This window comes from Anomaloglossus baeobatrachus, chromosome 6 (assembly GCF_048569485.1).
Source record: "Anomaloglossus baeobatrachus isolate aAnoBae1 chromosome 6, aAnoBae1.hap1, whole genome shotgun sequence".
Taxonomy (NCBI): domain Eukaryota; kingdom Metazoa; phylum Chordata; class Amphibia; order Anura; family Aromobatidae; genus Anomaloglossus; species Anomaloglossus baeobatrachus.
Genome location: NC_134358.1, coordinates 404533906 through 404549865, shown reverse-complemented (window position 1 = coordinate 404549865; position 15960 = coordinate 404533906). Strand labels below are relative to the sequence as shown.

General features: G+C 40.3%; 1 protein-coding gene across 2 annotated transcripts in view; it reads right to left on the bottom strand.

The window, feature by feature from the left end:
• Positions 1 to 15960, bottom strand: part of TBX20 (T-box transcription factor 20) — a 52425-nt gene that overhangs the window by 10437 nt on the left and 26028 nt on the right. Inside the window, exons 4-7 of one of the 2 annotated variants that reach the window (XM_075316590.1) lie at positions 12079 to 12187; positions 8726 to 8884; positions 6805 to 6881; positions 3808 to 3906 (exon numbers count right to left, since the gene is read on the bottom strand). In XM_075316590.1, the coding sequence (XP_075172705.1) occupies positions 3808 to 3906; positions 6805 to 6881; positions 8726 to 8884; positions 12079 to 12187 (444 nt within the window). The remainder of the gene's footprint in view (positions 1 to 3807; positions 3907 to 6804; positions 6882 to 8725; positions 8885 to 12078; positions 12188 to 15960) is intronic. The other variant, XM_075316591.1, reaches the window with a different exon arrangement.

The window sequence follows — 15960 nt, the reverse complement described above, 5'->3', positions numbered from 1 at the left end:
TTAGCTCTTTAAATTTCAATGAGGTGAATTTGGGGTGATCTAAACTTTTAAGTTTTTTATTTTTTTTTTAAATTTTTTAAAACTTTTCTAACTTTTTTTTTATTTTACTAGTCCCTCTAGTTCATTTCTGTAGCTCAGAGCAGCATTGCTCTGATCTGCAGTAAAGCTGCTCTCCTCTCACACATAGCCCTCTGATAGCTGTAAGAGGAACTGACTCATGATAGCTACTGGAGTCATCACATGACTCTGTGCTACCGTGGCAACCATCGGCTCCACATGATCATGTCACATGACTTCCGATAGGTAAGTGAATGTTTACCACGGTGCACTGTCAGATTTTGACATTGAGATGTAAGGGGTTAACAGGCATGTGTGGATCGTAGATCCACTCATGCCTGAGTGGCACACATGTTAGCTGTTCAAATCAGCTGACATGTGCAGGGACTGCCACCGGCTGCCGCGGCAGCTGGCGGAGATTACAGTGACACGATCCACGATCATGTGTCGTGAAGAGGTTAAAAGAAAAAAAGCCCCTTATTTTGATACACAGCCAAAATAAGCGCCCAGCTGGGAGCTGCAACCTCTAGACGTATGTATTTTCTGTGCTGGGAATCATGATATGGGGGGACCCTACGAAATTTTTTTTATGTATTTATTTTTACTGTATGATAGATGCACACAGTGTCTGTGATTGGAAGCAGTCAGCTGACACGCTGTCACCTAGGGTGGGAGTGCATCTGACTGTAACCAACGTCACAGGCGCCGGTGGGCAATGGGAAACAGTGTGAAGGTAAAAGAGCGGCCCCCAAAGTGAACTAGTGGCCGCTGCAGCAGCTACAGCTGCGGCAGAGCCTTTGTAATTATAGTACGCTTGCTCCTATTCCCCTATCCCTTCCACCACCACTTTTAATCGCCGGATTCAAGTCCCAATTGACTTATATGGGGTCCGGTGTCCAGACAGCTACCCAAGATCAATCCCGGGCTGGAACAATTTTGTTTTTTTTTTACCCGGTTAGACCCACCGGTCCTGATTATCTGCGAGTTCGTCCATCAGTAAAGGTGAGTAAAATTGTTTATTTTTTTATGTGTGTGGCATAACGGAAGGCATATACACCAGGATGGGCCCATGATGGGGATCATATATACCAGGATGGAGAATGTATACCAGGATGAGGGACATTCATACCAGAATGGGCCCAGGATGGGGATCAAATATACAAGGATGGGGGACATATATACCAGGATGGGACCAAGATGGGGATCATATATGCCTGGATGGGGGACTTACAGTATATACAGGATGGGCCCAGGATGGGGACATTAGTACAGAATTAGGGGACATTATCCCCATAAAAGTGTCAACAGCAGATCCCCCAGTAACAGTGCGCCATGACCACATTTTTTGCTTCCATTTTTTTTTGTATATTTTCCTCCTCTTAGACCTAGGTGTGTCTTATGGTCTGGTGTGGGTTATAGTCTGAAAAATCTGGTATTTTTTAAACCAAGAGGAGAAAACAGAGAATACACCGGTAAGTGAACTTGTCATTTATTGAGTAAATTACTTTGAGATTTCAGATATATTTTCTTGGCTCGATTGATGCTGGAAAATATTGGATGGTTAATTAAAATGGTGATAAAATTGTGCAGTGATTGTTTACAATTTAGTAAATTGAATTGCAGTAAATGACTCCTCTAATTTTTTTTCCGGAGGCTTTAGATAAAACCTATATATTCATAATGTAAGATTCAATTAGTGCAGATTTCTACCATTTCTGTCATCGTGTCATAAAAAAACTTGTTTTTGCCTCAGATTTTGCCTAGAAGAGATCTCTCTACGCTGGTTTCAGATCGGAGCTGATTCTAATCTGTTACAAGAAGCAATCCAATTACTCGGAGGTTTAGTGCACTAACTGACTCCAGACTAATTCAATTTTCTTCTCTAAAGATCAATTGATCTGATTTGGATTTTTCCCTAAAGGCTGTTTAGGGGAAAGGCTGTGTTAAACATTTGAAAATGAAACGTATAGGCCGCGACTGAGAAGGACGGTAGTGAGTATACACAACCCATTTATTTCTGCCTGCTTAATTGACATATTAGATGTGCTGTGCTGTGATAGATTATAGAAGAGATGATGAACAGCCTTCACAATACTTGTCAGATGTTGTTTGCTGACTCCCTAACAAGACTTTGTTTGCCTATCTATAAGCCTTTATCCAATACTAGCAATCATGACTACAGTAGATTAGTTTATAAGCTGTATTATTTCAAACACAAAAAAAATGGTCCAATGTTAATAATAACTATACTCCTATCATTGGGATTGATTTCTTGTTTAGTCACCATGGGAAACATATAACATTCCAGTCTTTCACTTGATGTTTCCTCCAAATTTGGGCCCCGGTGGTGTTTTACAACAGTGGGCACATGTAATTTGGTAGTTAAGAAATGTATTCATACAGTTCACCATTTTGGTGCGTCTTTTGCACAATTTTCTGAAATAATACTTTAAGGCTATTATTCCACGATGAGCTTTTGGTTAGTTTTTGACGCTGTGTATGGTATCGTTATGAGTCAGAAACACCGCATTTTACCTTTCCAGTAAAGTGGAGGGAATTTATAGAAATCGCATGCCCACTGTGCTTCTTTTTTTCTCATACTGCTGTGTGGTGCTTTTCAAATCCACAACATGTCCGTTTTTCTTGCTGGTATGCTTAATTTTCTGAGCAGATTTTCCCCATAGTCTTCCATTAGATGCGGGAAAAATCGCAGGCAAAAAAAGCACATCCATTTTTTAGAGCATTTCCACTGAAGGGACGCATCAAAAATGCATGTACTCCGTAAGCATATCAATAAAGTTTTGGCAAAGCCAAGTATCCGGAAATATCAAAAAGAAGGTAGCTTTAGATTAAAGCAGAGGTTCACTACTTATTTTTTCAAACCACATTGATATAATGTTGAGAAGCAAGGCATCTCTCAAATACCTTGTGTTGTCAATAGTGCCTGTGAGCGATGCTTTTGCAGTCCGCTCATCCCCTTCAAGTGACCCCGAGAGATCCATGACCTCTGGGATCTGGTGATGTCACTTCAACTTTCAGTTGACCTGACATCACTGCGGCCGGCCCCAGTCTTCCTGAGTGACTGGGCTGTGGGCGGCATTTCACTGCTCGTCACAGCTCAGCGTCACAGCCCAGCATCTCTCTGCCCTGCTCTCTCCTTCACTGCAGTGCGCCACAAGCAGGAGTGATGCTGGGCCGTGGTAAGTGGTGAAACACCACCCACAGCCCAGTCACTCAGGAAAACTGGGGCCGACCATTGTGATGTTAGGACAACTGGAAGTTGACGTGACATCACTGGACATTAGAGGTCACGGAGCTGGGGAGGTCACGAGAAGGGGATGATTGGACTGCAAATGCACCGCTCACATACACTATTGGCAACACAAGGTATGTGAGAGAAACTTTGTTTCTCAACATTATATCTACGTGGCTTGGAGAAATAAGTTGTGAACCCCCCTTTAAACAAAGGACAAAAATTGCAGCATCAAAAATGTGGTAAAAACGAATATTGAAAAATGCACAGAAAAAAAAGAATAAAAATAGAAAAGTAACCTAATTTACATATTAGGTGCAGGAATTCTGCAACATCAAAAACTCACCAAAAGCTCAACGTAGCCTAAATGAGTATGAGCGTGTATTTATAGCGAACCATTTCATTGGTAAATGTATATCTGAAAAGAACATATTAAAGGGCTCATGCACACTGCCATATTATGGCTGCCATAAAAATCAGTAGGGCCTCTACTGTACCTCTGTATGCCTCCGATTTCATTTGAAGGCATATGTTTTTTTTTCTCCAACAGAAAAAAAAAATCGTGTTGGTCCATCAGACTTGCTTCTAGATATTCACTGAAAGAAGTGTTGGAGAAGATAGCTGTCAAATATCTGTTCATCCAACACCTGTCTTATGTGTATGTCATGAATCTGCACCTTTTTTTATTGTGTCATTTTTATGTGCAATTACTCATCATATCATGATTGTAACTCAATTTTTCCAATACAGAGCTCCAGACATTAGTAAAATTGGCAGGCGCTATTAGCGGGAGCTTACGTTTCCCTGTTCTCTCATTGAATCCTCCAGTGTCGGCAGCGGGTGATTAGCATGTTATTTTTAAAAACTATTAGTAGCCCTATATAGGAAAAATTGAGTCCAACTTCTACGGTATAAAGGTATTGAATTAAATTAATAAACACAGAATTTCTGTAACTCCCATTAATTTTTAGGGAGACGCCACTCATTAGCAAACTCCCTTTACTGAATACCATTGCAGAGGGTGAAGCTGCCATTAATGGGACTTTTATGACAAGTTTGATTGATATACCGTAAAACAGTGTAATAAAAAAAACAATTTTAGCTATAATCTAATTTCAAAAAATGAAATACCTAAACGCATTTTAAAGATGTTTAGTCATACCAATCATTGTATTTTGGCAAATATTTGCCCCAGTGTTCATTTTGCATTGGCTTTACAACCGTATTTGTTGTGACCTTTGTCTCTTCTCAGTTGTATATGTGGTTAGTTCCCAACCTTTTGAAATCAAATGGGCAAAAAAATAATGTAATAAATAAAATATTGACCTTTGTTGTTAATTTTGAAAAGAGAAAAAAAAATAAGAAAAAAATAAACCACAAAGAAATCTCCAGCACAGGGTGGAGGCTTAACTAATGCTAAAGGAATATATTTTGGGAGTCCATTTCATAAAAGCAATGTCATCAATTATCCCACAAAGTTTTAGAAAATCAGTGTAATAATTATATCGAAATAGACCAGTTTTTAAAAACATGCTATGTCCCTAGGATATAGTGTGGCACTGCATCCCCTTCCCTTCGCACTTGTCACTACGATCGTATGAATGGGGCTGCATGGAAGCTCCTTACACAACTGTATGATAAGGGTCCTCTATAAAGCCAAAAAACGGTGAAGGGGGTGCTGGTCTATATGAACACTTTATTCTAAAACTACTGGAAGTCCAAGTGTTGGGGCCTCCACCTTATCATTGAAAAGTAAATAAGCTGTCAACATCATACAATCCCATTTTATTGGAAGGGCCTTCCGAAGAAAACCTGATGACAGGCTATCCCACTAGTAGGTTTGTTGATAGGATCGTTAGCAAATAGGTGTAATTTGTAGGGGATTGAAGTATCATTTGTTGAATTTTTCAATGTTGGCACTGCATGAAATCAGAAAGGCTCATTGACATTAATTTATGAGAATACTGGGTTCTCTAGTGTAGTCGCTCTCTACTCTGAATAATAGATGAAGTTCTAGAATGAGGGACCCCATTCTATCAATTTATGATTTCACTTAAATCTATTTCTAAATGGTTTTTATAAAACAAACTTTAGAAATGGAACAATGCTGAGTGCATGTACAATGGCACATACTAATAATAATAATAATGTTATATAGAGTCAATCAAAACTATAAAGAGAACCTGTCATTTGGAGTTAGGTCTTCAAACAGCAAACAGGCACTACCCTACTATCTAGGCCAGTAACAATTTCCCAATGATGTACTTTTACCTTCTAGCAGACGTGGCATCATGCAGAAAAATAGCTGTGAAGGCTGTATTCCCAAAAATTAGGGAAGAGGAGCCATTTTCCAGAGAAGTCAGGATAGCTGGTCCCTCTCCTGTAGGTTGGGTATGGTATCTGCACATACACCTGTCAACAGCACTGGTGGTTTTAGACAATGTAGACAACATCAGTCAGGAATGGCACTGGCCAACCAGGCTTCTCCGGAGAAAGGCTGAACCTTGCAAACTGTATGAAAGCTTGGGAATAAAGCCTCTTAAATGGTTATTCCCATCTCCAAGATCCTATCCCAATATGTTGTAGGCGATAAATGAAGGAAACCGGGTGTCACACGGCGTATCCTTATCATTGCTATATGTCCTGAGGAAGGGGGCTGCGACCTCTGAAACGCATTGACCTGTACTTGGCAATTTCAATAAAGACATGGATTAATTTATTTAGTCTGAATAGTGATAAGTGCAGCGTGACACCCGGATTCCTTCATTTATCTCCTTCTGAGTACTTTGGGGCTGCAGCTGTTTCACCTTGATACCACGTGATTATAGGCGCTGTGACTGGCACAACCCAAAAAAGTGAGTTTACCTAATTTTATTACTTCAATGTTTTATCTGGTAAGACCCTATTGCGCTATTTGGCCACAGCCTCTATATTCCTAATATGTTGTAGATGTAATAATATTAGCAAATGCCTTCAATTAGAAATGTAGTATAGTTCTCCTGATATAGCCACGTCTCCTACCTCATGTGCTGGATGCAGGACATTGTAGCTTAGGCATCCATGGTTACAGCCATTCATATAGTGACAGTTAGCTAGTTGCCGGAACCATGGATACCTAAGCTGTAATGCCCTGCACATGAGATAAGAGACATGGCTATATCAGAAGAACTATGCTACATTTCTAATTTGAACTATTTGCTATTATTATTATTATTATTATTATTATTATTATTATTATTACTACTACTACTACACTGACTACATATTGGAATAGGATGTCGGCGATGAGAATAACCCTTTAAATTATTTTCTGTACCTGATAGAAAGTACAACATAATTGGGAACCTGTTACTATCCTGGATAAAAGGTTCAAGGCAATTTGGGAATCTAATTCCTGATGATTGGTTTCCTTACATTTGAATTCTTGAAAAATATATGGAAAACAATAAGAAAACTGATCATTTTTGTAATCTTATACTATAAGTTTCCATTACCTCTCAATATCAGTAAGCCTGGATGAGTCCCGAAATCCTTTAGCGAAAGGGTTGCTGTCAATTTTCAGCTTAGTTATCTACAAAGATAAAGGTCACACAATGATTTCTAGTTAGTAAATCGGCTCCTGTTTAAGCATTCTTATAGCACTAGTGATATTGCAAACATCTAATATTGTCTTTACTTTTTACCACTCATTAGAGGTTTCTTTGCCTAGAACACTAGTTACTATGTAATTAAAGTTTGAGTATTTGATGGGAAAATTATTTCTAGAAAGTATTATGATAATAGTTAACACAAGATTTTCTCTTTATAGAATTGTCTTGTATTTACGTTTCACCTGTTGTACTGTCTATTGAGAAGGAAAGCTTTACATTGTGTTATGCCTATTGCAGAGCCATAGATCATGAAAGGGAGGATCCTTGTATCATTCGCCACCCATTCTAGACCTGCGTCCAAGTGGCTCAGTGTTTAAATATCAGACTTAACTTTTACATTCTTTCCACCATTTCCAGATAAATTTATAGACATGGACAAGCTCAACTGCAATTTTTTTCCTGTTATCTTCCTAGACTTTGCTTAGTATGTCTGACTTATCAGGCAATAAATACAAATATCTATCAAAAACCATCTTTAAGCATGTCCGTTGACCTGCACTTCAACTCTGTCAAAGTGGTTTGACTGTTTAGATTGAAACCTGACCTTTAAATCCTAAATTATGAGATAGTTTGTTGAAAGTGTAATGTGTTTATCCTTTATCCAATAAAGAAAAAATAAATTCAATCAAATCCCTAGCAACAGCAGTGAAAAGGGCAGAAAATGTACTTATTCTAATGATTTATGAATAATGGTGTATTTGATCTGGGGTAATGTGTATGCCTAGCTTACAACACTCATATATTACATGCTTGAACATTGATAATACGCTTTGACATGACTTCATTATAGGAAATAAGGGAGCTCTTATGTTTTGGGGTTTGTCCATATTAAAGAACACTCCTGGATCCAGAACATTCTTGCACTACACTCAACCCATCATGAAAACAGCAAAATCATCCCAAATCCCCCATAAACATATATGCACCACAAGTTCCAAGCATGCATGTTAAAAGGAATCTGTTTGCTGTTTTTTGCTATGTAATATGAAGACAGAATTCTGTAGGGGTTAAACACATAATTCAGTTATGTGCTTCTTATCACACTGTGTACTGTTTACTTATGATGAAGGTTTTATCACTAGTTGAATATCACTGCCAGGTCTATAGCTCACATAACTACTAGTCTGACCACGCCTCTTCCTATGATAAGCAGCTCGCTGTCAAGAGACAATGCACACAGAGAATTGTGGTATAGGTGTGATTACCTTTCTGAGCAATACTACCTGTAACATCTAAGAACTCTGATTGTATCACAATTGCTGCAACCAGTAAACTAAGTGACACATCATTGGAATCAAGGTTTCTTTTCCTACATTATGCTGCTCTCAGATAAGGTAGCAAAAACCTGGTGACAGATTACCTTGCATTCCACATGAGCAAAATAGAATTTTTTTTAACAGGTTTATGTGCCACTGATCTTAGAGGAAATAAAGAATAGGTAGTTGAATATCCTATAAATGTTACCATTCTGTTTCCTAACAGAAAGGACTGGGTGAAGCTACATCATACTGGTAAGAATATTAGTAGGTCCCATCCAAACCTGAATATGTACACTCATCTGAACACACCTGCCATTTATTTGGGATCAAATGGCCTTATAATGTGTATAGAGGCATCTCAGCTCTTTGTATAGACTCTGGTGATTAGGATGGAACCTGTAACATCCATATTGTATACTAGGGCAAATGGACACAAGTTGTAAAGGGTCAAACTTCCTATCTTGTGAATTAATAGGTGCATATTTAGTATTGAATAATGGGCTTACCAGTTGGTTTTGATAGGCTGTAACAGCAGTAAAGACTGTTTCTTGAAAGATAAACGTCCTGAATTCTTCTGACTTTAGATTTAGCAGAGATGCTGTGTGATCCTTTTTCTTGATGATGTGAACCCTCGGCTGGTACTTGTGCATGGAGTTCAGAATAATCTACATTAAAATAACATGAGACATATATTGGCAAAGATGAATCTCACCCATTACATGGCATCATGGCATGTGTTATATTATATATTTTTGTATAAATAATATATATGTATATCAGTCTATTGCAAATGCTGGTGACACTCCCTCTTTTCTGGATTGGGGACTCAAGAGAAACTAACGGCAAAGTAACTTTGGCTGGGGACAACATTTGAATGACGTACATAGAGCGGAAGTTGCTGGCAATACCAGCTGCACCTGGATGATATGGACTGCAGTGGACAGGAAGATGGAACGGAGGTTGCTGGGCGATGTCTGCTGCCTGCAGATATTGTGGGCTGTGGTGGCCAGGGCTATGTCAAAGCAGGCAACCGAACGGGGCACCTATCATTCCGTGCACCCGGATGCTCGATCAAGTACCGAGCAGTGTCAAGCATACTTGCTCATCACTACTAAGCATCTCTATTTTGTTTATCCACTACAACCACTATAAGCCCGGTATACTATCTTTCGAAATTAAGGACATGCCTAAAGAGATTCCCCACTCTGGGTCCAATTTTTTGTGCCAGAATGAAGAGATTCAATAAGAGTGGCTCCAGATCATGCATCACATTCAGTATTGTTGAAGAGATAATAGCTTTAAAGGGGTATTCCATTCTCTGACTTTATCCCCTTCCCAAGATGGCAAGTTCCTTTTTTGCATTTTCGTGTTTTCTTCCAAGAGCCACAACTTTGTTATTTTCATATCCACAGAGAAATTTGAGAGCTTGTTATTTGCAGAATGAGTTGTTCAGTTGAATGACATCATTCATTTTACCAAATAGTGTACAGAATATGGGAAAACAAATTTCAAATGCGGTGAAATTGGGAAACTCCCCCCACCCCCCCCCAGCCGCAGTTCTGACATTGTTTCTTAGGAATTGTCTTTATGGTGTACTCTGTGTTGTATAAATGACCTTGAATCATCATTGTCTAGGTCAGTACAATTACAGCGATACCAAATTTTTCCCATTTATTCATTATCTTAGTGGGGAAAAAAAAAAAATCGAAAATTTATAACAATACATTTCTGACACCTGGTCAAAGGCATTGTACAAAAGCTCATTTTTTGTGGGCAAACCAACATTTTAACATATTATTTTGAGTTAGATATGACATTATAGTTGCTTCTTACAGCATTTTTTGCATCATTGCAACAAAAAAAATCCCCCAGTTTTGGTATTTTACATTTTTTCCTGTTTACAGTGTTTACCAATTGGGTTAATTCATTTTACATTTTGATAGATGTAGCATTTAGAGACCCAGGCCCTTCATATCTTGTAAATGTGAAACAACTGTCAACTGACCCAGTGTCTCTTCGAAAATCTTCCCTCAGGGAAACACACATCTTTCAGTTTAGTTCCTGCTGTCTCCTCTGGCCAGCAGATGGCGATGTCCCCCTCCCAGACACTGAAATATTACTTCAATGTGTCTTCTGCTGTCCAGGTCCCTTACACATAAAATAATGCACTTCCTATGCCGGAACATTTGTAAAGCCGCTGTCACAGATCGACAGTGGCATTTAACAGGGAGTCAGTTGCAGGTGTAGCTATGCTCCACCAGAAGCTGTTAGAGACAGCTCCTAGCAGTGATACACAACCATTATTCAGTGGCTGTAGACACTCTACACACCCGCTTCTGAATCGCGTCATACATTTACACATGTGCAGATGTGGAAAAGGGTTAACAGGCTATGCCATAAATATCTGATGTTGGTATTTACTCTGAGCCTAATCTTCTCCCTCTGTCAATGGACAGGTGGTCATGTGATTGGCTCTTTCCAATTCAGTTCTGTGGGAGTTTCTAAAATAAATTAATCAAGTACAGATCCCTTTGTGTATGGATGGAGCAGCAGAAGAATCTCCCTCAGTTATATTTTTCTTTATTGTACTTATGAAGCAATATAATGAAATTGAATATAGTGTCCATGAGGGGCAGACATATCATTGATGCAGCCTGTGCAGCCACACAGGGGACCAAAAGTTTAGGGGGCCCATTTCCACCTTCAAAGTAGGTAGAATTGTGCACTTTGATGAGCTCTTGGGCTCCAAAGAGCCCATATATTGTTCTTTCATTGGGTGTCATGCAGTGTTCGGTTCCACACTCACAGGGTGCCACTACTGTGTCGGACTCTGTTCACATTATGGAGTCTGACAGGCAACCTGAGATCTCATAGTTGTTCATCCTGAGCCGGGCATTGGTTGATTCATTTCCACTGCTTCCCAGCCCTGCAGCAGTTAATTCTTATGGATTTGTGTGCTGCTTCTAGGAGCAGGTTGCTAATTACTACCCACAGCTATCTCTTTCCTATTTAAAGTATGGGAACCTGTGTTCCTGATGTGAAAATAGCTTCCGCATAGCTCTAGCGAGTCCGGTCTCTTGTGGTGCTCCAGTTCTTGGTGACCTGTAGTTTGCTATTTTGAGTGGTATGGAAGTTTCCCTGTCATGCATTGACTTACTTCCTTTTCTCTTTTTTTCCCTGTACATGTATTGTTTCTCCTTTGTATTTTAGTGCAATGTGTATGAGTGTTTGTTCTCCCTTGACCGTGTCATTTCTGTGGGGTTTTGTTACTTTATTTCTGGCTCCCCCAAGGGTGGATGAGAGGGGAGTAAGATCAGGGTTCAGACAGGAGTCAGGGTCATGCTGGGGGCTCAGACCTCGCTACCATCAAGCGTACCTCTGAGATAAGGGACAGAGCAGGGTCTCAAGTCTGAGGACCAGTCTAGGAGCCCCTGCTCTGTCATTTCCTACCCTGTGACTCTGTGGCCTTTTTCTGTCTGTGTCTGCCAGTGGTGTCCATAACACTGAGGCTTTAAAAGTATAACAATAATGAAATTCTTATCAGAACTGAAATTCCAGCTGAGGAAATAATTGCAAACATTGCAAACATCTAGCCTGAAAATTCCTAAAGCCATATGTGCTGAATACTTGACAATTATCAAAGACACAGAATTATCTCGGCTGATTGTAAAGCTGTCCATGCTTCTTCCTCTAATCACATCACACATACGAATGCCACTATCCCCTCCATTTTTTTTTTATCTGTCCCAGCACTTGTGGCTGGATGAGTAATGCAATCTTCTGTGATGGTGCTGATGTTATTTTGGTGCCTGCACTGTATGTGACCTTGGTGTTAGTGCTCAGAAATATACACACTTACATGGCCATGTTGGTCCAGTTCGTTGTTTGTGAGCTTCACTTTCTCAAAAGAAACCATTTGTTTTAGCAATTGCTCCCCAGTAAATGGAGAATCCGGATGGACATATAACCTGGAAGCATAAAAGGGTGGAGATATATTAAATATGCACGTTCTCCGACCTATCTACTATACAGCACATTAAAATAAACATCAACTGTACATCATCATTCCTACACAGATCACCGAGGCATATAGAGATGCCTAATATTTATAACATGTTCCCACGGGTATCATCATTGCATCTGGCAAACAAAAGTACAAAACATACATAATTTCATAAAAAGGTTCAAGCATAAAATAATAATAATAATATAAATAATAATAATTATAAATAAATAATAATGATAATAATAATGTATTATTATTATTATTATTTTAAATTCAAATACAGTTTGGCACCTACCATCAAGTAGTATGAATCTAATATAATCAGGATACAATACAGGGGTCACTTTATATTTCTAAAGATCTGGTACAAGCTGCCAGCCTCTTTTTGTCATGACACTTTTGCAAAATAGTATGGACAGCCAAATCTTTACTGACAAATTGGAAAGCCAAATTCAATCATAAAGATTATAAAGATATCTGCTATGTCCTTATCTCAGAATAGTACAATCAGCATATCAGTAGCATTTGCTCTACAGTGTAAATCCTACATAAGCTCCTCCAGCTTTCAAAACATTATGCTCAAATATTAGAGAGGCTAATTAGTATGGATATGGCATAAATAACATTATCATTTGGTGAAATATTATGCAGATGACATATTGACCGCAGGAACAATCTACAAATAATATTACTCTTATCCGATTTGCAAAATTTGGGATTAAAGAGATTGTCTACTACATTGATGACATATCCGTAAGATATAACGGTAAATATGGTAGCTGCTCAGTGGTGAGATAGTTGGTAATCAATGGTAGAATAGATATAATCCAGAGACCTGGATATTTCCTTTGTATGATAATATACATACAATGCATTGTATATGTGGCGCCCCTGAGGCTTCAGTCGCCACAGAGGTACTGCACCTCAGCCAGAAGTGTGGTATTCCATCCTGGGTACGGAGGATCATCCACCGGTATGCAGACAAAACACACAACACCTCATTTAGAAGCTCCCCACCGTGTCAGGGTTAGTGCTTCGTTCAATTAATACTATGTATAGCCACCACTGGTGATGGTTCCTCCCTCCCCCTAATTCGACAGGGCCTGGGGGTGGAGTCTAGTGAGTTGGGGAGATTGCAGTGTGAGACAGTTGGAAGGAGCAGTGGAGGAGGGAATACCTGTGGTCTGAAGCTGGTGCAGCTCGACCCAGGCACAAGACAGAAGGGGTCCTAGAGACCACGGGAAGTGCGCCATACTCCCGTGGCCTCGTTCCACATACAGCATCAGAGTAGAAGGACTTGGCTGCAGAACAGGGACTGGTCCCTAGGCTAGAGGAGAAGAATCAACGTGCTCTGCTAGTAAAACCAGAGGCTGAGGACACATTTTTACCAAAGCCAACTCCATATGCAAATCCGCTGGAAAGTGACCACATAGGGCCATGGGAGAGAGCTTTAAGCCACCCAACAGGGCCCGCGGACACTGGCTCAGGGCACTGTGTGCGTAGGTGCGGGACAGGTGGGAGAGAAGTCAGCGCAGGAAGACGACCAGGGAAGGAACATAAGAAAGGTGCCCCAGACTTGACCTCCAAACTACCTGGAATCGGCTGGAGCCCATCACAATGAAACCCCAGCACTCCAAAGGCGGTCACTGACGTTGTGTTACCTGGGAACCTTCTACAGGGAGCAAAAACCTTGAGACTGCATACCTGTGTCGCTCCATAATTTGCCTGCGTCTTCGGCCTGCACCCCCGCCATCACCTACTACTACCCCCATCCGCCCTGGGGCCCAGCTTTGCCTTTGGCTGCACCATCTAATCTGCGTCACCATCTGCCCCAGAGGTCCACATCCCGCAGCGGTGGCCTCTAACTTGCCGCATACCACAGGTGGCATCATGAATAACTATCATCATCCCCTTTATATTTAAACAACACCATCGGTGACACGGAATCGGGCCTCGCCACTGCAACGTCCCAGAAACAGAACCGCGGCCTGGTAACGAGTAACCTCATGGCCCCGCCATGGGCATGTCATATATATCAGGCAATATAGGGTAGAAACAGACAGAAGATTGCCCCTGTACAACAATATATGGACCCTTGGCAGTCCAATAACTCATCATAATTCCACCTGCTTTGAAAGTGTTAGTGGGCCTTCTTACCTCTTGGGCCTCGGATGCACCAATGATGTGTCCAACCCTGAGGCAATACAAGAAAGCATTTTCTTCAACCAGGTCAAAGGATCATTTCACTGCCCCTACTCTCTTACTAAGTATACAAGGCAGAGTGATTGGTGCCACCCAGAACCTGGGGGAACCTTCTGCAGTAGTCCCCTTAACTACTCCTCCATCTAGTATCATCTTAGGATATTTGTTTAAGCAAATGGACAAAAGTGAGCATTATTCATAGATTTGGAGAATTATTTCACTATCCAGGGCTCTAAACCATAACCTAAATTTAAATTAAATAAATGGGATTATGATTCTTTAGGAGAAATCCTATGGGGTCATTTTTTTTTTCTTCATTTGCAGAAACTGTATTTTCCAATTTTGTTGTATTTGTATTCTGTACATTTTACTTATGGATTTATTCACAAGCTTTACAGTATAATGTACTAATCTATGGAAACATTTACTATCTGCACATGAATGCTTTTAAGATATTAGCCCTCTAAAGTAATGGTTTATATGGATGTAGAGCAATTCCAGTTTTTATTGCTTAATTTTGATATTTTCCTAGCACTTTTATGATTATAAGTGGAATCATCTTATTGTTATTGTATACCTGGATTGTTTTTTAAATTAAGATCATGCTAAAGTCTAAATTAATGATTTTATAGTCTCTATAAAAAGACATTCTTGTAAATCATGGCTGAAATTGGAAGCTACAAAACCACAAAATACAAATCTTTCATTCTTAACAGAGATACTGCTGTATGGAAAAAGTGAATATACTGTATGTGGCACAGAACAAAAAGAACTTGAGTTTCTTAAGACTCAAAAAATGGAGTCTGATGCAATGGAAACATGTGAACCCAGCCTAAAGGCCACTTTACACGCTACGACATCGCTAAAGCGATCTCGTTGGGGTCACGGAATTCGTGACGCACATCCGGCCGCATTAGCGATGTCGTTGCGTGTGACACCTATGAGCGATTTTGAATCGTCGCAAAAACGGTCAAAATCGCTCATCGGTGACATGCCCCCTAATCTCGAATATCGTTGCTGCTGCAGTATCGATGTAGTTCGTCGCTCCTGCGGCAGCACACATTGCTATGTGTGACACCGCAGGAACGAGGAACCTCTCCTTACCTGCCACCGGCGGCAATGAGGAAGGAAGAAGGTGGGTGGGATGTTTACGTCCCGCTCATCTCCGCCCCTCCGCTTCTATTGGGCGGCCGCATAGTGACGTCGCTATGACGCTGAACGAACCGCCCCCTTAGAAAGGAGGCGGTTCGCCGGTCACAGCGACGTTGCTATGCTGGTAAGTAGTGTGACGGGTGCACGCGATTTTGTGCGCCACGGGCAGCGATTTGCTCGTGACGGACAAACGATGGGGGCGGGTGCGCACGCTAGCGATATCGGTCACGATATCATAGCGTGTAAAGTGGCCTTTAGTCTCATCCAAATGAACATAATGGTTGTCTACCTTTTTGGGCTAATTATAAATATTTTTTTGCTTAAATGCAAGTATTATGGGCTAAAAATAATTTTTGCAATTCGGGCTCATTATAAATTTTG